This window comes from Arvicola amphibius, chromosome 9, assembly GCF_903992535.2.
Source record: "Arvicola amphibius chromosome 9, mArvAmp1.2, whole genome shotgun sequence".
Classification (NCBI taxonomy): domain Eukaryota; kingdom Metazoa; phylum Chordata; class Mammalia; order Rodentia; family Cricetidae; genus Arvicola; species Arvicola amphibius.
In genome coordinates, this window is record NC_052055.2 from 33764915 (window position 1) to 33787471 (window position 22557).

The following is a 22557-nucleotide window of genomic DNA, read 5'->3' on the forward strand; positions in this document are numbered from 1 at the left end:
GTGAAGGCTGAAGCTGTGATCTCAGGGATGCAAGGGCATGAGGCAGCCAGGGTGTTGGATAGGGGCCTGGGCACTTAGTGGGAAGATAACCCTGGCCTAGGTGTCCTACAGAGGATTCAGCATCTATAAGGGCCCTCAGGACCCTGGCATAGCCTCCCGATCATACAAGAGCCCCCATAGCTTTCCAGCCTGAGGATGCTCCCCCTAAAGGGCATTGCACCCTGGCTTATCTTCATCCCCCAAGCTTAAGCCTCTCTGCTATTAAACACAGGGCGAGTAGAGCTGAGGGTTGCATCTTTGGAACTGCAACAAAACAATGCCAAGATAATTCCTTAAATTCAGTCAGGCTGCAGCTGATCCTGTCACTTAGCGGGGAGCCCTGGAATCCCTACTTAAAAACCTGTTGTCCCATGATCAAGGATGGCACGACACTCACTAGGAATGCAAGGGGTGCTCTGGTGACGGGGCTGGTGGCAGGCAAGGACAAGCAGGCAAAGGGCCATCATGTAAAGGAGCTGGAGCCAGTACAAGGGCAGTCCACTCCACAGCCACAACCCCACTGTCTCCCCCACACATTGCAGCTACCACCTCACTAAGTTCAGGTGTCCTTTCACTGAAGGCCAGGCTCACAAGAGGCTGATCCCAGCTCCAACTTCCACAGTTTGGACCCTCCTGCAGGGTCCTCTTCCAGCTAATCTCAGATCCAACTTCAACAAAGGAGGTGATAACAGTGACCACAGCCCCATCCTGGATCCTCTCCCAGACCTTACCCAGCTTTTTTCTGAGATCACACGCGGTACTTGGGTCCGGTGCAGCTGGTCTTGAAGGACCTGAGTGGCTTCCCAATAGACTCTGGCTTCCACCTAGGTAACTGGGCAGGGCAGTTGCCTCCTCTTCTACCCAGTCACCCAGTTAACCCACCAACTTACCCACCCACTGTCCTCCACCCACAGGACAAAGGCTGTGACTTCCGTCCTGCTGTAGATGTACTTCTGTGGAGACAACACGCAGGGCTGTGACAGGATGCTTCTGCTCTTCCACCAAGGAGCAGGTACCGATGGGGGGGGGGGACTATAGTAATTATATGGGCCCTCATGAGCAGGGACGTTCTCCAACCAGATGCTACGGAATGATCTTCCCTGGACACCTGCAAAGGGCCAGGTAGGGCTCAGGGTGCCCATCCCCTTGAAGAGGAAACTGCACACCCTGAAAATAACATGTGCCCTTGTTGGACAAGGAACCACTATGAGCATCAGCTCCTTGTGCCTATCTAGAGGAAATGAAGGGGCAGTCCTACTCTGGCCCTGCTGAGAACACAAGGATTGCCATCATCCCAGTCCCCTGGAAGCAGAGGGCCAGAGCTGACAAACTAACCTCAGAGAGGTGATGGGGAGAGAGAAGAGCCTCTGCTGGTGGGAAAGGAGCAGTCAGGGAACTGTGACACTGCAGTGCCCAAGATCTGCCTGCCAATGGAACAACTGGCTTCTGCTAGGAAGCAGGAAGGAGCCAAGTACAGGCGCATGTGGCTATGATGCCAGCTCACAGGAAACAAGCAGGGCTGCCAGCTCTAAGCCAGGTTGGGTATCTGAGAGGCATGGGGGAAGCAGACAGTATATAGAGGACTAGAGCACATTCTGCCCTGGAGAGCTTAGGACTTTTTGAGGGCTTCAGTGACTTCTGACACAATGGGTCTACTGTCTCAGAGTGCTTGGGGGAAAAGGTTCTGAGGCTAACACATTGAACTGCTTGGGCTCCTAAGAGGCTAGCTCCAAGGGAAAGTGGCTTAGGCATGCTCAGAGTATACAGAAATGCACGCTGTCAGGATACTGACACCCCTTTCCAAGTCTGTACCTAGACATCTCTAGCACAAGCCTCAAGGAAGCTTGAGGTTGTAGAAGAGAAAAGCAGAACACTTGGCCTTCATCTTGGTTCTCTGAAGACAAAGGGTCTTGCTCACCTTAGTTGTTCTGGAAGGTGCCCTGGGAACAGACATCACGAATCTAGTAGGTGGCAGGCCCAGTAGCAGGTCCTCAAGGCCAGCCAGCACTGGTCCTGGAATGTGGTCTGATGGGCACAAACTTCATGGACCCAGGAGTTTGCCAGCCCTGCCCCATCCACCTAGGGTGGGACTTTCCCCTCCACGTCCATCACCTGACCTGCAGCAGCTCTAGCAGCTGCAACAGTAACACAACAGAAATCACAGAGCAATGGGCACACAGATGTCACCTAGACACACAGAAAAAGTGGTGTGACAGAAAAGCGATCCCTGTCAACAGGGACCAAAGAATCACAACAAAGACTTCTAAAAACATGGTTGTAATAATGTTCACACATGCAGGTCAAGACAACGTTCAGCCACAGCTAGAGCTGTCTGCAACAGTGTTTGAACAAAGAAACACAAACCAACGTTCCCCAAACCCCTGGCTCTCATAGGTTCCACAAAGGTCTCTTGGTGAAACAGATGTCGAACACTGGATTGAAAACTGTGGCAACTCAGCTATGTGAATCCCAAAGGCAAAGTTGTGGTGAAAGAACTGAGAGCTAACCACTGCAAAGGGTGCTGGGAGTCAGACACGGCAGCTACGGTGCTGCTCATCAGCTCCACAGTCAGGAAAGTCATGTTCTGACAGCTGGCTGAACCAACCAGTGCAGAAGCAGCTTCCACAGCAGTACTGCTAGCCTGCCTATCCCTGCTGAGCTCCAGGTCACCAAGTGTTGCTCTGTGACTTCATGCAAACTGTTCTCATAAAGGCTGTTACTTTGAAGTTCGGGGAGCATGGACTTCTGGACATGTTGGCCTCTGAGCAACGCTAAAACTAGTATGCAATGTCTCCATGGAACCTGGACCCTAGAGGAAGGGCCTGCTGCTGACAGGGACACTAGAGTCTCACCACTGAGTTTGTCTGTCCATGACTGAGGTGGGTTCAGACTAAGAGGCTGGCATGGTGCCGATGCTACTAGTGGGGGATGTGAGCACTGAGGTTAGGAGCTGAGCCAGTGCCCTCAGGACTGGGCTTGGGGTCCACCAGTTGGACCTCAAGTGAGCCTCCTGAGGGCTGGAGGGACACCCCTCAAGGCACTTCAACCTGATAACATGGCTCAGTCTTCCAACACCAGAGGCAGATCTGGCCCATTGGACCCAGCTGCAGCTAGAGGCTCCCGAGTGCCAAAGGAGAGGGCACATGTCTCCTGCCATTCAAATGACACCCATCTGTGCTAAGAGCTACAGTAAAACCACTAGCCAGAACATACAGAACCCTCTGTGTAAACAAGGAGCCATGCTCTCGGCTGAGTATGCTGACTAGCAGGCTGTCTGGGCCCCACGGCTGCGAGTTACAGAGCGGAGCTGCCGGGGATCAGCAGGGGCAGCCAAGGTTCTTCAGTTGTCACCTGCTGTGGATGAGCAGGGCAAGGAAGAGCGGGCTGTGGCCACACACACACCAGGGTGCTCCTGAAGGGCCTCAAGCTTGATCACAGCCCTGAGCGCCACACGCGGCTGCCTCAGCTGCTGCTGTCTCCTGAACACCGTGTGCAGTGCCTGCAGCTGCCCCAGCTCCTGCACGGTGAAGCACGGCTGCTGCTCCGCAAAGCGCACAAGCGCCTCGAATGAGGCGGCTGCCTGCTCCCAAGCTGCCTCGTCATCCTCACCAGCGTCCTTCTCTGCCTTCTCTGCCTGCCCAGTGGCCTGGGACGGGGCCTCACCTATATCCCTCCCTGCCACCCCATGCTCTTCAGCCCTGCTGTTCTGAAGCCTGGGGCCAGAGCAAGAGGGCCCTTCTTTGACGAGCTCAAGGATGTGTGCGAACGCCTTATTGTGAGGCTTGATGCTGCAGCACTCGGCTTCCTCCTCAGAGGAGGAACTGTCAGAGAACGTGACCGTGGGCCACAGCTTCCGCCAGGCCCGCCGGAAGACCTGGCTAGGCACAGCATTCCAGGCACAGGCCACACTGACTATGGCATCGTTCATGCTGTGGCGGGTGGGGAGGCCCTGGAAGGCCACAGGAGGGTTAATAAGAGCCTCATGAGGCTCGACGAATGCCCTGCTCTGTGGGCTGCAGTAAGGAGGTCACACTGGCAGGCAGGAAGATAGTGAAGACATTCTCCGACACAAGCTCGGACTCCTGTGGGTGGGCCCGCGAATGGTCCAGCAAGAGAATTGCCTTGCTGTCTTCAGGCAAGCCTATGGTTCTGAAGTGCTCTCTCACTGAGGGGACAAAAATATGATGGAACCAGTCTGAGAAAATTTCCTTGTCTACCCAGGCATTACCCTGGGCCTTGTAAGCAATAGGCAGGTGCTGGATGCCTCTAAAGGCTCTGGGGCCAGCACCCTTCCCAATGGCCAAGGGCTTAATTCCTGTGAGAGCCTGTGGCATTGGCACACATTAACACAGTCAGTCTGTCCTTGCCCTGTTTGAAGCGGGGTACAGTGCCATCGTCCGGGGTGGAATTTGGCAAGCACCGCCAGACAAGACCGGTCTCGTCGGCACTGTACACCTGCTCAGGGGACAGCCCGTGCTCAGCTGCGAGGGTCCTGAAAAAAGCCACAGAACTGCTCAGCAGCTTGGTGGTCGGCTACCTGCTTCTCACTAGAGGCATCTAACTTTTTAATGCCGTGCCTGGCCTTGAAGCGCCAAAGCCACCCTCCGGAGAACACACAGGGCTCCGTCAGCCGCATCTGCTTATAGAAGTCCTTGGCCTTCTCGATGAGCATGGGGCCTGACACGGGGATGCCCTCAGCCCGCTTTACCAGGAACCACTCGTAAAGCACTCGGTCCAGGTGCTCCAGCTTGGGGGTGTGCAGGGTACGCCGCTGCTCCAGCGCCTGGCGAGAGTCCGAGCTGGCAAAGAACCTGAGCAGCTGGGCCTTGTGGGCTTTGATGTCATACAGAGTGGACATGCCCACGTTATACTCCTGCATCAGGGCCTTCCTGCTCTCACCACGCTCCAGACGGGTGCAGATGTCAATCTTCTCCTTCAGGGTCAGCACCACTCGCTTCCGCTTCTCCCCCTTGCCCTTGGTTGCAGCCTGGTTGGAGGCCATGAGGAGGTAGTCCAGGCTGGGCTGGGCCTGTCCTTCCCTACCTAAATTTCTCTCTGGCTCCCTGGGCCACAGTCTCTTCCTGCTCTTGTCTGCCTTTGTGCAGTACTGCTCCTACGGTCAAGCCAGGTTCATTCTTGGCTCCGCTCTCAGTTTCCCTTTAGTGAGGCTCCAGCACTCAGGCCTCACGTTCTGGTAGTGTAGTAGGCTACTGTTCTCTTCAGGAGAGGTGACAGGGTTGAGTTACCCTGGACAGCTGGGCGTGGCTGGAGCCTTGGGTCTTCACACAGATGGCAAGAGGTGGCAGCTTTTCCCTTTCAAAGTGTCCAGGTTTCTGAGCTAGGAACACTTCTCACCAGGATTGACAACGCAACGCTGTCTTACCATACACTTCAGGAACTGGAAGGCAGAGAAGAAAGAAAAAATGTTACCGAGAACACTCAAGATGGGCTTAGTCACTTCAAAGTGTCACTTGGAATATCAGTGCCATTCATTCGGCCTGGGATTTGCTGTCCAGTCTGTTATCTAGCCCTTCCTTACAAACCCCAGAGCAAACAGCACCAGCAACCTTCATAAATGTCCAGAAAAGGTAAGAGTCACAATGCATCCCTAATGGCTTCTGCCTTCTCCAACACCCCCAACCTTAGCTGGGCAGCTCCTCCCAATCAAGCATTTGATGAATCAGAAGGCTACAGAATTATTTCCATGAGCAACACAAAAGTGCACCCAAGACCACAATGCAAGAGGCACATTTAAATGTGCAAGAGTTCCAAAAACCATGCGGGGAATGTCGACTTGTCACCAGCAGCTGTGTAACCCTGTTTTCTCCCTCAAGTCAGCCTCTTGGTCTGCAGCTCTTGGTGCTGGTCCCTGAGGGTCTCCCATTCTAGTCACAGTGAGGGTGGTGCACACACCACTGGCACATATGACAATTGCTGTGTGCAGCTCCCTGTGGAACAGAAGGAAATCAAGGCCACAGTCTACTCTGGGGGTGGTGGTGGGTATTCAGTAACAAACCCAGGGAGCTGAGGAATTCTGCAGCAGCTTGAGGGGCAGGCAAGCTTTCAGGAGGACCTCAGCTCCTGATAATGCCTGCCCTGCACAGGCGCAGAGTGGTTAAGTGGCTGAATCCACCCACTTCAGAAATGAGATTTTGTCAAGCTGAGTGTGGTGGTTCAAACCTGTCATTCGAGCACTTGAGAGGCTGAGGCAGAACTGCTGTGAGTACAGGGCCAGGCTGGGCTACCCAGTAAGTTCTAGAAGGGAGGAAGGGAAAAGAGGGGCAGAGGGAAAATTTGAATCTTGTACTACTCTTAGAACTTCCGAAACGTGGCTGCAGAAATCCGGGAGGCTCCTAACTTTGGGACTTCAAAGAGAGCACTGACAACACAGGGCCACTTGAACAGGGGATTAATGGATTACTTTCTTGGGGCGGGAGTGTAAGCTCTTAAGAGGAGAGGCAATTTTTTTTCGAGTCGGTCCTGAGACATCATACCGGTGTTAAGAAACAACCTGACATCGGGCTGCAGCCCGAACGACACTTGAGAAAAACTCAAAACACGGGCAAGAGAGGAGGGGAGGAACGACCGAGCTTGCCCGGTCTGCGTGCCGGTGGAGCGCCTGGGAGCCGAGGGGGACCCGATCCCGTGGGAGGACCCGAGAAGGGATCCGCCAGTCCCGAGCGCGACTCCTCCGGGTGGAGAAACAACGACGCGCGTCCGACTCCGGGGCGGGAGCGTGGGTCCGGCCTCCAGTCAGTTCGTGGTGGCGGCGACGGCCCCGGCCCAGCCCCACTCACCTGAGGACCCGGAGCCGCCACTACCGGCCGGAAATGCCGGCCACGCAGCTCTCCAGCGGTCCGCTCCTCGCGGCCTTCCCCGAGTCACTTCCGGGGACGCTCTAGACCACCGGGAGGCTTCTATCTCAGTGGTGTCTAGCTCGCTACACCGAGGACGAGCAAGGGATCAGCCCCGGCCCGGCAGCTCCCTCGCCCGTAAAACGACGAAGGGCCGAGGGAGCCGCACGTTCATCAGGAGCGGAAGCCCGGGCTGAGCGTCCGGTCCTGGGAGCCCTGACCGGGCAAGCACAGACTGGAGGCTAAGTCCAGCGTCACCTTGTGGTGGGAGGTTCCCAAGACCCTCCCGTAGCCAGTATCCCTTTCCATTCCTTTTTGTTTTGTTTTTGTTGGTTTTTAAATACATTTTTATTGATATTTATTGAGCTCTACATTTTTCTCTGCCCCCTGCTTCTCCCCTCCCCCGTCAACCCTCCCCCAAGGTCCCCATGCTCCCAATTTACTCAGGAGATCTTGTCTTTTTCTACTTTCTACTTCCCATGCAGATTATGTCTATGTAAGTCTCTCCTAGTGTCCGCATTGTTGTCTAAGTTCTCTGGGATTGTGGTTTGTAGGCTGGCTTTCTTTGCTTTATGTTTAAAAACCACCTATGAGTGAGTACATGTGATAATTGTCTTTCTGTGTCTGGGTTACCTCACTCAAAATAATGTTTTCTAGATCCATCCATTTTCCTGCAAAATTCAAGCTGTCGGTTTTTTTTCTTCTGCTGTGTAGTACTTCATTGTGTTAGTGTACCACATTTTCCTTTCCATTCCTTTTAAACAAAAGTTCAAAATGTGCCCATTTAGGTGATCTTGATGATGAGATTTGAAAGGTAGTGTAGCGTCTATGCTTTGGGAGACCTTGAGATGAGATGAACCATTTTGCATGTGAATTATATCTGAACCTTTGGAGACTGGAAATGTGTTGAGCTGTGTGGTGGTGGCCCATGAGGTGCCCAATTCCTAATCTCCCCAACCTGTGAACACACATGCCCGCAACTAAGCAGTTGTGACTAGGTGAAAGTCGTTGAAGCAGATAGTTTGTTCTTATTGTCTGGTGAGCCTCGTATAAGCACAATGTTTGTTGTTAAAGGACCAAATGGGAGAAGAGCCTGCAATGAAGGTTGTGGAGTAGCAACAGAGGCTGGTCCCTAGGTTTTGAAGATGGAGGAAGGCTACCAACCAAGAAGTGCAAGTGGCTTACAGGAGTTCCAAAAGGCCAGGAAACACGCTCTCTTGGAATACAACTCTGGTGGCACCCTGATCTTGGTACCCCGACCTGCAGAAGCGTATGAAAACGGAATTGTGTTATTTCAGGCCTCCACACTGGGGTATTTGTGCCATAGAAAGACATATAATGGAAACTTGCTCCTTAATTCACACCCTTGCCTGAGTACCCAGAACCCTCTGCCTGCCCTTCCCCACCCTCTCTTGTTGGATCCTTTGCTCTCTCCATTCACACCCTCTGGGGATCTCCAGTGCTAGAGTTCCAATACCACAGAAGGACAAGCACCTCCCAAATCCATGTCTTCTTTCAGAATCTCTTCCCTGATGTCCAGGCTTCTGTCTTTTGCCCAGCACCTGGACATGGCTGTCCACATGTGCCTCGAACACTGTGCTTCTGAAGTGGAGATCAGGAGCCTCCTGAACAGCCTGTCTCCCCCGCCCCACCTTCCAGTGTTTCCTGGCAGTTCCATTTTCCCATTCTCTAAGGGTCACTCTGAACTCTCCCTCATATCCAGTGGACCAGTTCCGATTAGCCCTGCTCCCAGAATCCATTCTTTGGATTTCCCCTCTCCCTCCATCTGCCTGACCTCTAGTCTGTGCCCTGGCCATCTATGGCCTCCTCCTTGGTCCTGTTGTTCTGCCCACTTCCCTCACTGTCAGCTGTTGCTGCTGCACTGGGAGCAGCCCTGAAACCCTGGCTTGGAACAGCCACTGTCTTGCAGTACATGACTCTGGGTCATGAACGGCATGATAGAGTTAAATGTATGTGAAACACAGGAGGAAACCGAGTCTCAGAAGATACTGGACATGCAGTATGGCTGGAACCCAGGGCCCTAAGAAGCTTTTCTGACAGTTTTCTGGACTCCCCTGAATTGGTTGGCTCTGTCCCTACATTTGGATCTCTGCTGCCACCTTGTGGACCTGGGATCACATACTTCTCTAGTGGTAGGGCTTGGTGTGGAAGTGGGGCTTGGCACATGACTCCAGGACCCTGTCAAGGACTGAGTTCACCCTCGCCGTGGGGAAGGGGTCAGAAAGAGAGGAAGACTGGTATCCCCTTGGGCATGGCACTAAGATGTCCCCTCTACTCCTTTCCACTAATCCACACAGTTCAGCCCTTGAGATGACACCTGTACCACGGCAGCCTCCTCATCAGCCAGACTTGCCCTCCCAATTTATCCAAAACGGCCTTGGAAAGGGTCAGTCTTGGCAGATCGCTTATCATGGTCTATCTTACCTTGGCCATCTCCCAAGGCCCTCGATTATCCCTGAAAGACTGTTCCCGCCACCTGCAAGCCTTGGCCTGGAGGAGGCCTGGACTGCAGTGGTGCCCGTTACTCAGGTGGAGAAATCACCAACCTCCCCTTCCCCCTTAGAAGGTTTCTCAGGCCTCCCTGTCTCGCTGACTTGTCTCCAAGGAGGAGTAGGCATGTGAAGAAAAACGGGAAAAGACGGGGACATTTCTAAGAGACTTAAAGCAGAAGGTTAGGTGGTGACAGTTGGGAGCCTGTTTGGGGGATGTTGCAGACAGAGCCATGAATAGTACTGAGGAAAAATCACCTCTAGGTAAGCAGGGACCACAGAGATTAAAGTCAGGACACGTCTCAGGATGCATCAGGGCCTGCAGAGTTTCAGGCCTCCAGCCCACTGTCCAGAGGTTGCTCTAGGACAGTACCCCTGATACTCATTTTTACACCTGTACTCACTCTCACAACAAACAGTCCTGTACATTTGACCTCTACCCACACTCTTTCACATGACATGGGTTCCCACACCTCATCCACATATCAGACACAGGGCTTGCAAGAAATGATGCTGACTTCCATGACTCAACATGGTGACCTTAGTGGGAGAGGACATACAGCTTCCTGGAGGCCTGGCTGCCCGTGTCATACCCTTGACCTGAGGGGCTGTTTCCAAAGGCCTGCGGTGGCATAAACAGAAGTCAGCTATGGTTTTACATTCCATGTGCTGACTAAGAAGCCATCTATGTGCAAAATTATGATTCCACCCAACCGTGATTTGTGTGCAGGCAGGAAACCCTGGGATAGCTCCCTAAGAAGAGGCAGGGGTCTGATGGAAAGGCATAGCTTTGAGAATCCACACCCAAAGAACAGTGGCTTCTTTGCTATGTGATCAGGCAGGCTCTCCAGGAAGTATAGTGGGCTGTAGTGGGGAGAGAAGGAAAAGAGAGAACAAGAAAAACTAGAGACTCGGGCAGTGGAGTTAGGCTAAGGATGAGTCACGTCAAGGTCACACCCAGACCACATTCACTCCTGGAGTGACTTGGAGGGGGTATGCCCTTTGTGATAAGTCTTTTCAGGAAGTGTTTGGCCAGAGAATCCATGCCTACCTCAGGCTACAAGGTTGCCTTCAGGGCATGCTCTAAGCATGAAGGGCAAGGATCAGGGGCTAGCCAGTGGCTAAATTCAGAGCCAATTGTGTAACTGAGATCAGGCCTCATCATGTAACCATAATCAGGCTCAGTGTATGAGCGGCGTCAGGGCTGTGTGTGAGTAGAGTCAACTACTCAGTCTGTGGCTAGAGTAACGGCACACAGGGTGACCAGGATCCAGGCTCAGTGTGTGGGGTAGAGTCAAGGATCAGCTTGCAACCAGAGTCAGGATCATGGTGTGAGCAGGAGCAGAGCTCACTGCCCAAGATTAGGAAGAGTGACCAGGATCAGGGCTCAGTGTGTATTGAGGATCATAGTGTAACCTGGGTCAGGGTCAGAGCTCAGCGTGTGGTCATGATCAGGCTCATATATGGATATAGCCAGGACTCAGGGTGTGGCCATATTGTCCTGTTTGACTAAGGTCACCAGAATGAGTGTTCAGTGTTGGGCTGCAATCAGAGTTAAGCCTGTGGTGAGAGGTGGGGCTGTAGGAAAATCATAGTCACAGTCGTCAGTATTGGAGATGAGGTGAAACCACTAGGCTACCCTTTACCAGAGCTCCCTCTCTGGACACCACTCGGGGCCCAGTGGTTCTGCAAGGTTCTGGGTGTTGCGCAGATCTTGGCCTGTGTCCACTATATCCGTCCAGTGCCCCTGGACTTAGCCAACCAGTACTGCCTCCAGGCATTGATATGCGGGCGAGGAGGCTTGCCTTTAAAGTATTCATGCCGTATCAAGCATGATCGACAAACATTTACACACCTGTAAATATTTGGGAAATGACTGTTCCAGTTGGTGCTGGGTGCCGGTGCCTCCAGTGCCAAGACAGATAAGCAAGGTCTCTCCAGGGACAGCCATCCCGATGGGTGGGAGCAGGGAGACAGCCATACAGGGACACAATCAAGCTGTGGGTACTTACAGCACTCCCTGGAATGGGAGGCCTGTGGCAGGAGGGGATGTTCCAAGAAGAAGTTTTAGGTGGGCAGAGAGCAGGAAAGCATCTGGGAGACGGTACCCTCACCCTCTGTGACCTTGAGCAGGATCTTGCCTCTTTCTGAGACGCAGGCTCTTTAGTACCAAAGGAGAGAATTTCCAGAGAAAAGAGGCTAGCCCAGGAGTGCTAGAGAGTCGGGCAGGGGAGATCACAGAGGGCCTGGGGTTGCAAGTAGAGCCCATGGGCCAATCTGTGGTTCTGCCTGGTCCTGGCATTGCTGGGGTGTGGTGTGGTTTCTTGAGGCTAGAGGGGAATACTACTTAACGCCTTAAATGCCAGGCTGTTCTCAAGGAACATTTAGGGTGAAGGAGTAGTCGGAGATCTATCAGCAGAAGCAAGAGAACACCAGAGACCACTGTCCCTGGCTGTGGGCAAATGAATGGTGGCCATGGTAAGTAGCATTTCTACCCACTAGCATCTGACCAGAAAACAGTGTGGCCCAGCAAGGTTGCCAGGACAGCCTGGCAGAGGGATGGCGAATGTAGGTGAGTCTCAGGTCGAGACAAGCAACAGAGACTATGGATCACCCCAAAGCCAACAGCAGTAGGAAGCCATGGACCTGGACCCCTGGATCTAAAGGAAACTGATCAGAGAGCTGGCTGGGGAAGACTGACCCACAAGATCTGTGGTCTTTACAAAAGCAAGACGGCCACTACAACCCAGCAGGGAGCTGCACAGGGAGAGACGGCCTGACCGCTGTCCCTCCCTGCTTTGTAAGCTGGATGCCTCCCAGACCACAGAGCAATTGCGTGCAAGGTGGGTCTGGCCCAGAAGCTGTGTTTCCTGACTCTCTTATAGCTAAAGTTCCAATTGGGAGATAAAAAGGTCCTGAAGATAGATACCTTAGTCCAGGGCCTGGCACACGCCAATGCTCTAGGACATGCTCTTACAGCTGCCCAAACTCCCCACTGACTCTTAGGTCACCTATCTGAGACAGGCAAGCCCAGAAGAGCCCCGATTCAGTGACACCTTCCAGGAGTCAGTTGCCATTTGTCTGCTATTATGTCTGTTGCCCTTCAATCCAGGCCTGTTTTCTCAGGGGGCATGGGCCCCAAGAAGGCAACACAGCTTTGGTGCTGAGCCTTGGGGTCCCACGGATGCACCTTTGTCCTTGACCAAATGACTCGGGGGAGTAGAGAACCTTAAGAAAGGAATGTTCCAGAACTGGCCTCATTCCCCGAGAAGGGCAGGCACGGTGTGGGTGTCTTAGGACTTCTAGCCCTTGTCCTGTGGGTGGCTGAGAAAGGGCTTCTAGCAGAAACAGCAGCCCCACCCTGGATAGGCTGTGTCCTCCAGCACCAGAAAGTACGACAAAGGCAGTGGGAGGGGTGGTGTGTGAGATCAGATTGGAATGGGCAGGTCCCTGGGCTTTCACTGGCTCCAGGGAGCCTGTCACTGTTGACTGTGAGCTGCAGAGCCTCCCTTACCAACTGCAGCCATATAAAGCCTTTGGAGACAAACTCGCAGCTAGCTGCCCGCCGCAACCATGAAGGCTCTCTTTTTTGTCCTCTTGGCCACCTACTTGGCCCTGCAGCCAGGTAAGCTACGGACAGCCATGGGGCAGGGCTAAGGAAGGAGTGAAGAAGAACCATCGGATGGGCCGATGGATGACAAGATGGGAAGAGGAGAGAGAAGAGCAGGGTGGCCAGAGCAGCTTTGCTGTGTGGTCTCTCACTCTTGTCCCATGAGAGGCAGCTATGAGGAACAGAAGGGTTCCCAGAAAGGCCACCGAGGGACACATGTACAGGGCTAGGAGTCCTTAGTCAGGGGGCCTAGGGGCCAAAAGTCTCAAGCTGGGAAGTGCCACAGAGGCAAGGGAGGGAAGAATGGAGTAGGAAAAGGTACTTAGGATGTGTTGAGAGGGGACTCAAGAGTCTATCCTTGGCTACTTTTGCCTCCAGTGTGAGAGCCCACTTGGGTGGGCAGTCTGTGATGGTCTAGCATTCTGGGCCCTCCCATCAAGTGACCTCAGGAAGGTCACTATACTCTCAAAGCCTCAGCTTCCTCTTCTAGGAAAGAAAAAAAAACTGTAAAACTGTTCTTAAGGCCACTGGAGATCTAAGCAAGATGAAGTTTGTAGTCACCCAAATCAGGTGTTCAGCACCTGTTCCTACAGGTGTGACTCAAACCCCAGCTTTGCCATTTTTCGAAGAGAGAAGACAACCAACACACCCTGACATTGGTGTCATTAGCTCCAGACACAGACCAGGATAGGTCCAGGGGCCTACCATCGCTGCATAGCATTGCGGAGGTCTAGGAGGGGCTGAAAGGCAAGCTGGGCTTAGGGAACAAAGACAGGTGGACCATCGTGGCTAGTAGCAAAGGGGAGTTAAGGAACTGTCTCTCTGCACCTGCCTCAGCCTAGTGCCCCGTGGGGCTTTTTTCAGGTGTGACCAATCACTGTTTCCCCCTCTCTCAGGAATCACAGGCATTTGGTAAAGCTTTATATTCTGGAATAGCAGCCACAGCACAGACTGTGGGCTTTGGGTGACCAAGGGGAGGTAGGCTGGCAGAGCCCTCTGTGAAGGGTGTCGGAAGTCTTTGGGCTTTTGCCTCTTCGTGTCAGCCGTCTGGAGGGGACTGATCTGTGTCTCTCCATTCTGTGTGGGGACTGGCGTCTCTGGTAAGGCTCTCCAGAGGTGCGGCCGGCTGGCCTCTGAGCCTGGAGCCTCCTGCTTCACCCACAGGTGCCGCCCTGCAGTGCTACTCCTGCACTGCGCAGGTGAGCAACACAGACTGCCTGAATGTGCAGAACTGCAGCCAGGGCGAGAACAGCTGCTGGACATCACGCGTCCGTGAGTCCCCCGCTCCCCAACACGGTTCTCACTGCCTGCCGCCCTGCTGCCCAGCCATTCTGCTTGCCGGCTTTTTCAGCCTCCTTCCCCTCTCCAGCCAAGCAACAAAGAATCTAGACCCTAGGCTTTGCCACAGTTCTTCCTCTGCCCATCTGCCCACCTGTCCACATATCTGCATACCCTTGCTCTGCTCATCTCCACCTTCCTTCCTTCCCCCTCCTCCTCCCCATGCTCGCTCATCCAGTAAACATTTCTGGTGCTTGGTGGAGTGGGTCTAGACCTTTAGCATGCTTAGGAAGGGGCCCCGAGACAGGGGCAGGGAGGTGAATATCACGGCACTCTGTCTTCCCAGGGGCCATTGGACTTGTGACAGTTATCAGTAAGGGCTGCAGCTCAAACTGTGTGGACGACGCAGAGAGCTACTATGTTGGCAAGAAGAACGTCACGTGCTGCTACTCCGACCTATGCAACGTCAGTGGTGCCCATGCCCTGAAGCCAGCCACCACCACCCTGGGGCTGCTCACTGTGCTCTGCAGCCTGTGGCTGTGGGGCTCCAGCCATCTATAGGCGCTCAGGGGGCCCCACTACAGCCTCTATTAGACAGGGATACCCCACCACCACTCCTAACATCCACACAGAGCTAGCCTTCGCCCTGCCCCTCCTGGAGCTCCCTCGTCTCTGCGGCTTCTGTTTCTACAGTTGGCACCTTGCCCACCCCTCCCTGCCCCCACCAGCACCACGCCCCACCAGTTCTGCTCCGGTACTTCTGCTGCAGGACTCCCTCACCACCCTCACTCTCCGGGAGCTAAGCCGATCTTTACAGCAGCACTTGGGAAGGGCCCGGTGAAGCCTGAAATGAGCTAGACTGGGCAGAAAAGAAGATGGGAGGTGGGTGTGAGGGGCTGGGAGTCCTAGGACATGAGTCCGGTGGGGGGAACCTGCCCCATGTTTATAGATCCCCAGAACATAGTAGGCCTGTAATAAATACCTGTCGGGTTTAAGTCTGAGAGAGCTTCTGTCCTTAAGTAGCCCATGATGAGCCTGGCCTCCATCTGAGTAATGTCTATCAAGAGTCATGAACATACCATTGACTTTAGGGGTTAGAGGCCTGGTCTTGGTAGGAACACATATGTGGTGGCACCTGGCAGGAGGTAGGACTGCATAACTCAGGACACCCGCCCTTGTTGTACGGACTCCAGCACATAGCCAAGCTTCTCAGAGCCCTGTGTGTTCCTATACTACCCTCCCAGTGGAAGGAAGCCCTGAGTTTTCATGAATAAGAGGAACCCCTAGGAAGGAGAGCTCCCTCTAGCCTCAGCGAATCTACTATGCCAAACTTTGTTCTGGTTGGGCATGGTGGCCCCCACTTTAATCCCAGAGTTCAAGATGCAGAGGCGGGCAAATCTCTGTGCATCTGAGGCCAGCTCAGTCTACATAGCAGTTCCAGGCCAGCCAGGGCTACATAGCAAGACCCTGTTTCAAACCAAACAACCAACCAACCAACCAACCTTTGTTCTTAGAGTTGCATGCTTCTGGTACATAGGAAATACAAGCACAAGAGTCTCGGAACAGGCAGCCAGTTGCCCCACCCCACCCCATGCAGGAGTGTGTCCGGCCCACACTCCCAAGTTCCTTCTGCTGAGTCTGTGTCCATGCCATTAAAAGCTTGAGGGGGGCTGACTACAGGAGGACATGCCCATCCCTTCCATTCCTGGGAAAACCCTTCTGAAGGAAGCCTGTCTTATTCCTGGGAATAACCTGGATCCTGGGTGGGGATCTGCATGGGGAACCTATTTCTACAGCTGATCCCCCCCCCCACACCTCCATGCCAGTGTTGAGATAGCATGAGGAAGTCAAGGAAATGTCGCTCGGCACCTCCCTCCACCTAGTGCCCAGCGGGGCTTTTCCAGGTGTGACCAGTCACTGGGGCATCACTTCCCTCTCTCAGGGATCATGGGCATTTAACAAAGCTTTAAATTCCTGAACGGTGAGTAACAGCACAGACTGTGGGCTTTAGGTACCCACACGGGAGACATAGAAGATCAATGAAGAGTCCAGGTGTGTACTGAGCTGGGTGTCGGAACTTGAGTCCCAGCATTCAGTGGTGGTAGTGGGAGCCCAGGGGCCAGTGGGACAGGGGTCGTGCTGAGGGTGAGCCTGGCCAGGGCTTTGAAGCTGATACCCTCAGCCTTTGTGTATGACCTCAAGTAGGAGACATTCCTCTCACCCTGGGAAACAATGAGCATCCAGGGCTGAGACCAGGCTCTAGGAGGCCCTGTGTTTTCAGGAGGACACTGAAGAACTGGAGGTCTTTCAGCAGGATCTCACATCTACTAGGAATATGGTGCAGGACCTGGGGGCAACAGCTGTCACGGGGGGGGGGGGCGGTACGCAGGGTGGTACTTCTGGCAGCATTTTCTTGGGAGCCATCCTTCTGGTTGAGGCTTGCTGTCTTCCCTGGAGACAGTGGATGACAAGGCGCAGATTGCAGGACCCCGCGCAGCTCCATCGGCTCAGCAGTTATGGGGCATCTGCTTGCTCCCAAAGGCTGTTCCTAGCACACCACATCTGGCAGTTACCTAGGCTTGGCTGGATTCTCCTCGGCACATCTGGATACTCTAAAACCAACCCACGGCATGGAGCCTGCTGGTCGGCAGACCCATAAATAAGAGAAATAGGGAAGTATTTGTTCCTTGTACACAGAGCTGGGAGAACAAAGGGCAGAGGCACCAGAGCTGGCTCATGCAGAATGGCCATCCTTGCTGGGTAGACTCAGCCCACCAGGGATCACACATCAGCTGCCCCTTAGCCTAGTCTTTTTCTCCCTGTGGTCGGTGGCCACAAGGTTCTGCAGGCCAAGAGTGCCCAGGGGCAGAGGGACAAAGGGCCTTCATACCCTACCCTGGAGACTTCTTTGCAATGAAATATTAGAGTTAGGGTGAGGGAAGCAAAAGGCAGAAGGTGCCCCGAGGAATAGAGGGCACCCCTGGGTGCCAAGACCAAACCAATGACCTGGCATGGTTCTCTCACTCCCTCATAGTTGCTACCAGTGTGGCACCGCTCACCTAGCAGTACCCAGTCAGGGAAAGATGGGGTGGGACCAGAGTTGGGTGGGGGCGAGGTCTAGGGCAAAGTCATCCTGTTTCCCCCGCCCCGCCCTGCTGCCTCCTGCCTGGTATTTCCCCCTGGTGGCCAAAATGGATTGCCAACCTGTCTCTGGAGGTGACGCCGGGCTGTAGGGCAAACAGGAATCTTTGAAGAGCCAAAAATCCCTGAGCGAAGGTTCTGTACCCAGCACTCTTATTTGCCTAGTGCTGGCAGAGAAAGGGGCATATTGAGCAACCCTGTAGACACCAAGGTCTGTTAGGGCAAGCAGGCCCTCCTCAAGTGTTCAGCCGTGAGACAGACATGCATCACTTATGCGTGAAACTACAGCGAGGTGTGCTCAGATCTCTTCGAGAGGACCCTGGCAATGTGGTCTAGGCTAGGGTAGGGGAGAGAAAATGGAAGCAGAGCGAACAGATAGGGGCTCAAAACCTAGCAAGGTGACAGGAGCAGAGGAGGCCCCGAAGATGGGTGCTCATTCACCTCTTTCCCTGTGTCAGAAGCCTGGCTAACCGTGGCAGGTCTCTTTCCTGGAGGCATGAGACACAATGGACAGAGTACAGAAGGCCGGTGCTCAAGAGCATTGCTTGGTCTCTTCCTCCTTAGAGTCTGGCCCTGCCCCAGCCAGAGTGCAGACCAGGACAAGGAAGGTATTTCAAGTGGAAGCAATGTGTGGGAAAGGATCATCTTCCGGTCGTTTGGAGCTACCCTGATTGACAATGAGTTCCTTGCCTCTTGGAGTATCCAAGAAGACCCCAGGCATCCACTGAGCCATAGCTTCTGGCCTCGGAAGAAAAACCGGAAAAGAATTATGCTCTGGACAGAGACCACAGCAGACCCACGCAGCCCTGTATGAGACAGTCGGAGTAACGCTGCCCAGCGGATCTGGCACTCCACCAGTCTACCCATCCTTGGGCTCCCTGTAGTCGTTTGCACACAGGATTATTGAAATCCTGGAGGCTATCCAGGAGAGCCAGCCGGACCTCAAAATCTTCCCCTACTCTGAAGGAAAGGGCCGACATTTCACAAACCATACCTGGCACCTTTAACTTAGTACATCATGCCACTCCTTTCCACGCCGCTACTTCTCCTCTATCTTGGATGTTATTTGCATTAAAAGGGGTAAAGAGGGAATTATTGCGGGTGCACTTAGGATGATCAAGATTTTTGGTGGACACGGGCCGAATGCTGGGAGACAAATAATGTGGCTGCAGACTGGGACTGAAAGGCACTCAAGAGATGGGGTCTAATTCTCTCTAAACCAGAGTGAATGCCCCAGGGGCCTTGCGGAAGCGGGGTGTCTGGACAGGCTTGTGGGTTACCAGCAGCCTCGTAGAAGCAGCATCTTTAGCGATGCATTTTCCGTTTGCCTTACAAAGTCCCTCAGCTGCTCCGGGGAAGTTCTGGAAATCTTTGTCTATGCTCATCTGAGCGACTGGATCGCGGGAGAGAGAGCAGGCTTCCCTGTCATTCCTGCACCTGCAGCTCCGAGCATGGCGGCGAGGTGGCGCTGTACTGCTCCGCGCGTCAAGCTGCGCCCCGCCCCGGGAAAAACGAAAGCGGCTCTGGCGGAGGACGCGGAACACACCATCAAGGGCGCGCGCCGGGTGGGTATGAGCGAGTGTGCGCGCGACTCCAGCCGGTGGCGCTGATGCCTCCGGCGCGCCTACCCCTCCAACCGCTGGAAGAGGTGGTGCGCTCCAAGCGGTACGCGGAGCTCCCAAGCTCCGGGGCAGGCCCACTGCAGGCACCTGCTCACAGGGGTTCCTGGGTAATAGGTGCCCACTGCCAAGATGCTGGGGCTGCTGGTGGCATTCTTAGCCCTGGCGCTTGCCTTCTTCGCGCTGCTGGATGGTTGGTACCTGGTGCGCGTGCCGTGTGCGGTTTTGCGCGCACGCCTGCTGCAGCCGCGCGTGCGCGACTTGCTGGCCGAGCAGCGGTACGCCGGCCGGGTACTGCCGTCGGATCTGGACCTGCTCCTTCACATGAACAATGCGCGCTACCTGCGCGAAGCCGACGTGGCGCGCGCTGCGCACCTGACCCGCTGCGGTGTGCTGGGGGCGCTGCGCGACCTGGGCGGGCACACGGTGCTGGCCGCCTCGTGCGCGCGCTATCGTCGCTCGCTGCGCCTGTTTGAGCCCTTCGAGGTGCGCACTCGCCTGCTAGGCTGGGACGACCGCGCCTTCTACCTGGAGGCGCGCTTTGTCAGCCTTCGCGACAGCTTCTTGTGTGCCTTGCTGCGCTCCCGGCAGCACGTGCTGGGCACCACGCCGGATCGCGTAGTACAGCACTTGTGCAAGCGCAGGGTGAGCAGCCCCACCCCGATGCCCCTGCCCCGTGCAACTCCCAGCTCCCTCCCACGAGGAAGACCTCTTTGAAGTTCTGGGACTGGTCTTGTATAGGAACACTTCTGCACGTTTCCCCTGGGCCCACGCTGGTGCCCCTCTTGGAGTTCTCACCATCTATGAATTAAGACTTTACAGTCAGGCGTAGCCAGTTTTGAGCCTGCCCCTCACCCCAGGGTTTCTCCTCCCTTCCTCTCTTCCAGAACTGAGATGCCCAGCCCACGTCTCTTTACTTGGAGTCTGAGTCTTAGTTCTGTGTTATCTAGAGTGCTGAGTCACCTTCTCTAGTCGCTGACAGGTGCCTCTTTTTGGGATAAAAGTATGGTCAGTTAGAGGCAGTTGCTGGGAATGCCAGTGGACCTGAGACCCTCTTTTATACAACTCGCAGCTGAGAAGCCTGGGTTTGGATTGACCTCAGGAGACCACAAGCCTTGTGTCTTTCCAAGGTTCGAGGTGGGGGGAGCCCTATACCTCCTGGGACCCAAAGCCCTTCCCCAGGGCCCAGTCCTCCAGCATGGTGGCAGAGCCAGCTCCTTCAGTATGGCAACTGTGACCCTAGAGACAACCAGGGTAGTGATGGTTGCCAGGGCAGGCTCCTGAAAGGTGCCAGGGCATGCCCCACCCTATTGTGCCCTCTCTGGCCTTACATCAGTGCTTAGGAGCTATAGCTGCAGGGGAACACTCAGAGAGATGGTGGGCAGTTTGCCCAGTCTGTTCAGCGACTGGTGGTAGACAAGGCTCCCTGGCTTCCTCCTGTCTTTGTTGAGTCATGAACTCCTAGGAGGCTGGTTGGTACTGGATGGTACAATGCATGTGAGGGGTGAGGGGACTGGAGGTGCAGTCACAGTAAGCAGTGACAGTGTAGAGGAGGCACAACCAACGCAGGCTGGCATCCCAGCTCAGCTGGAGGCCTGGGGTTGGCTGGGAGTTTCCCTGGTTACAGGACTGTATCTTGGGTCGGGTTGGGTCCCAGGGAGAGGCAGATGTGGTTCAAGACAGGCTGAGTCTAAGGCTGGGCTAGTCTGGGGGCCACAGGCTAGGAAGGGGTAGCCCCGACTATAGATCGAGGGCAGATTGTACCCAGAAAGGACCCAGGCTGTGGGCCAGCAGTTCCCACCTGCTGTGTGGCACTTACCATGAGAGGTAAGAACCTCTGCTCAACTTCTCTCCTCAGCCCTCAGCCCCCATCTGCAAGGACTCACGGGAAGCAGCCTTGTCTGGCTCTCCTGGAGGAGTGTGCCTACCTATGCCCCTCATCCTGCTTTTCTCCCGGTAGCTGGTAGCTTGTCAACCAGCCAGCCTCACGGTCTTTTGCCTGGTGCTGGAGACAAGCCTCAAGTGAGGCCCCGCTGATGACGCCTAGCCAAAGAGCATGCGATAGAAAGAACTAGGAAGGAGAAAATAGGTTAGTGGGAATTTGGGAGGTACTGGGCAGGTGTCATAACGGGGCATGGTTCCTGCAGGGTCACAGGCTGGAACGTGAAATAAGCAGAGGTCCAGAGGCAGGAGGGCAGCAGCCTGATTGGCTGCCCCTCTGTTGTGCCTCTCTCTCAACACACAGCAGCAGTTGGCTCTCTGGAGACTTAGCTTCCTGTCCCCCTCCAGGTGGAGCCCCCTGAGCTGCCAGAAGACTTGAAGCACTGGATTGCCTACAATGAGACCAGCAGCCAGCTGCTCCGTGCTGAGAGTGGCCTCAGCGACACCAAAAAGGACCAGTGATGCCATACCTGCGCCCTCCCTGCCTGCCTGTCAGCCAGTCCATTCCATAGAATGGGCCGCCTGGGTTGCACTCCTAGCCGGAGTGGCCTTGGACAAGCCTGGCTCCTTTTACCCGCTTGACTCAACTCCTCTGTGCTTACCTCCTCCTGGGCAGCTGTTGGGGTGGACATTGTTGTCCTGGCCCAGATCTGCCTCCTGGGTCCCTAGAGCCTGACTGTTCTAGGTTTCCCAGATGAGCAGGCTCCTGGAGCAGAAGGGCCAGCACAGAGCCCAAAGTCAGGGATGCTTATAATCAGGCAGGCCAGAGTAGTCCTGGGTGTGGCTGGGGCCTGCAGCTTACTCAGGGACAGTGGACCCTCTGGAGGGTCACCTTATAGCAGGGAAGATAGGCCAGGACCAGCCCAAGGGCCCCTTAGAACTCAGAAGGGCAAGTAGAAGCAGATACTTGGCTGTGATTCTGGTGATACCCATCACTCTAAGATTATGTATCCTGTCTAGCCAGGTCACCGGGGCCAGGAGCCCTGGTGTAGGGGAGGGGTCCCATGACTATGCTGAGTACCTGCCCTGTCAGCTCAGGGGAGGGGTCAGTTGCTTGGAGCTAGGCGCTGCCTCCTCGCTACCTCTCTGGGAACCATACCTGGAGCCAGAGCCAGGAGCTTCAGTGGTGCCAGGACCCTCACCCGCGCCCCCTACCCACCCCCATGCTACTATGCTTGCCTTAGTGCTATCAAGGGGAAGCTGCAATCTGTTTTATTTAAAGAAAGCACAAGATTAAAACGTTTAAAAGGCATGTATAGTGTGTGTGGGGTTCTTATTTCCGCAGCCTTGCCACCCCTGCACAGACCTACCCGCTCCCTCTTCTGGAGGAACACAGATGGCATAGGGTGCCTCTGAACGTTGGGCTGAGCCTGATGAGTCATGGGATTGAGGCCAAGAGTGAGCAGGCTAGAACCCCAGCTGGCCTTCCTACCCAGAGCCCCTCCTTGTCTAGCCCCAGCCTGTGAATATTGCAGCCCCGGTTACGTGTACCCGGCCCAGCTTTTCTGTTTCCTTCCTTAGAGTCCCAGGAAGTCAGGAGGAAAGTAGGGTGCAGGCTGCACTGC

General features: G+C 54.7%; 3 protein-coding genes across 3 annotated transcripts; 2 read left to right on the forward strand and 1 right to left on the reverse strand.

Moving 5' to 3' along the window:
- Positions 1 to 2383: 2383 nt before the first annotated feature.
- On the reverse strand, positions 2384 to 5181 carry Jrk (Jrk helix-turn-helix protein). Its single transcript, XM_038342467.1, is given in 4 exon segments — positions 2384 to 4025; positions 4027 to 4352; positions 4354 to 4539; positions 4541 to 5181. Coding segments are annotated over 4 exon segments (1659 nt in total). The 5' UTR covers positions 5042 to 5181; the 3' UTR covers positions 2384 to 3379.
- Positions 5182 to 12893: 7712 nt separating this feature from the next.
- On the forward strand, positions 12894 to 15062 carry Psca (prostate stem cell antigen). The gene is made up of 3 exons (XM_038344167.1): positions 12894 to 13028; positions 14178 to 14285; positions 14638 to 15062. Exons 1-3 carry the CDS (start codon positions 12977 to 12979, stop codon positions 14850 to 14852), a joined length of 375 nt encoding a protein of 124 aa, XP_038200095.1. The 5' UTR covers positions 12894 to 12976; the 3' UTR covers positions 14853 to 15062.
- Positions 15063 to 19064: 4002 nt separating this feature from the next.
- Positions 19065 to 22244, forward strand: Them6 (thioesterase superfamily member 6). The gene is made up of 2 exons (XM_038343184.2): positions 19065 to 19696; positions 21341 to 22244. Exons 1-2 carry the CDS (start codon positions 19184 to 19186, stop codon positions 21452 to 21454), a joined length of 627 nt encoding a protein of 208 aa, XP_038199112.1. The 5' UTR covers positions 19065 to 19183; the 3' UTR covers positions 21455 to 22244.
- Positions 22245 to 22557: the final 313 nt, after the last annotated feature.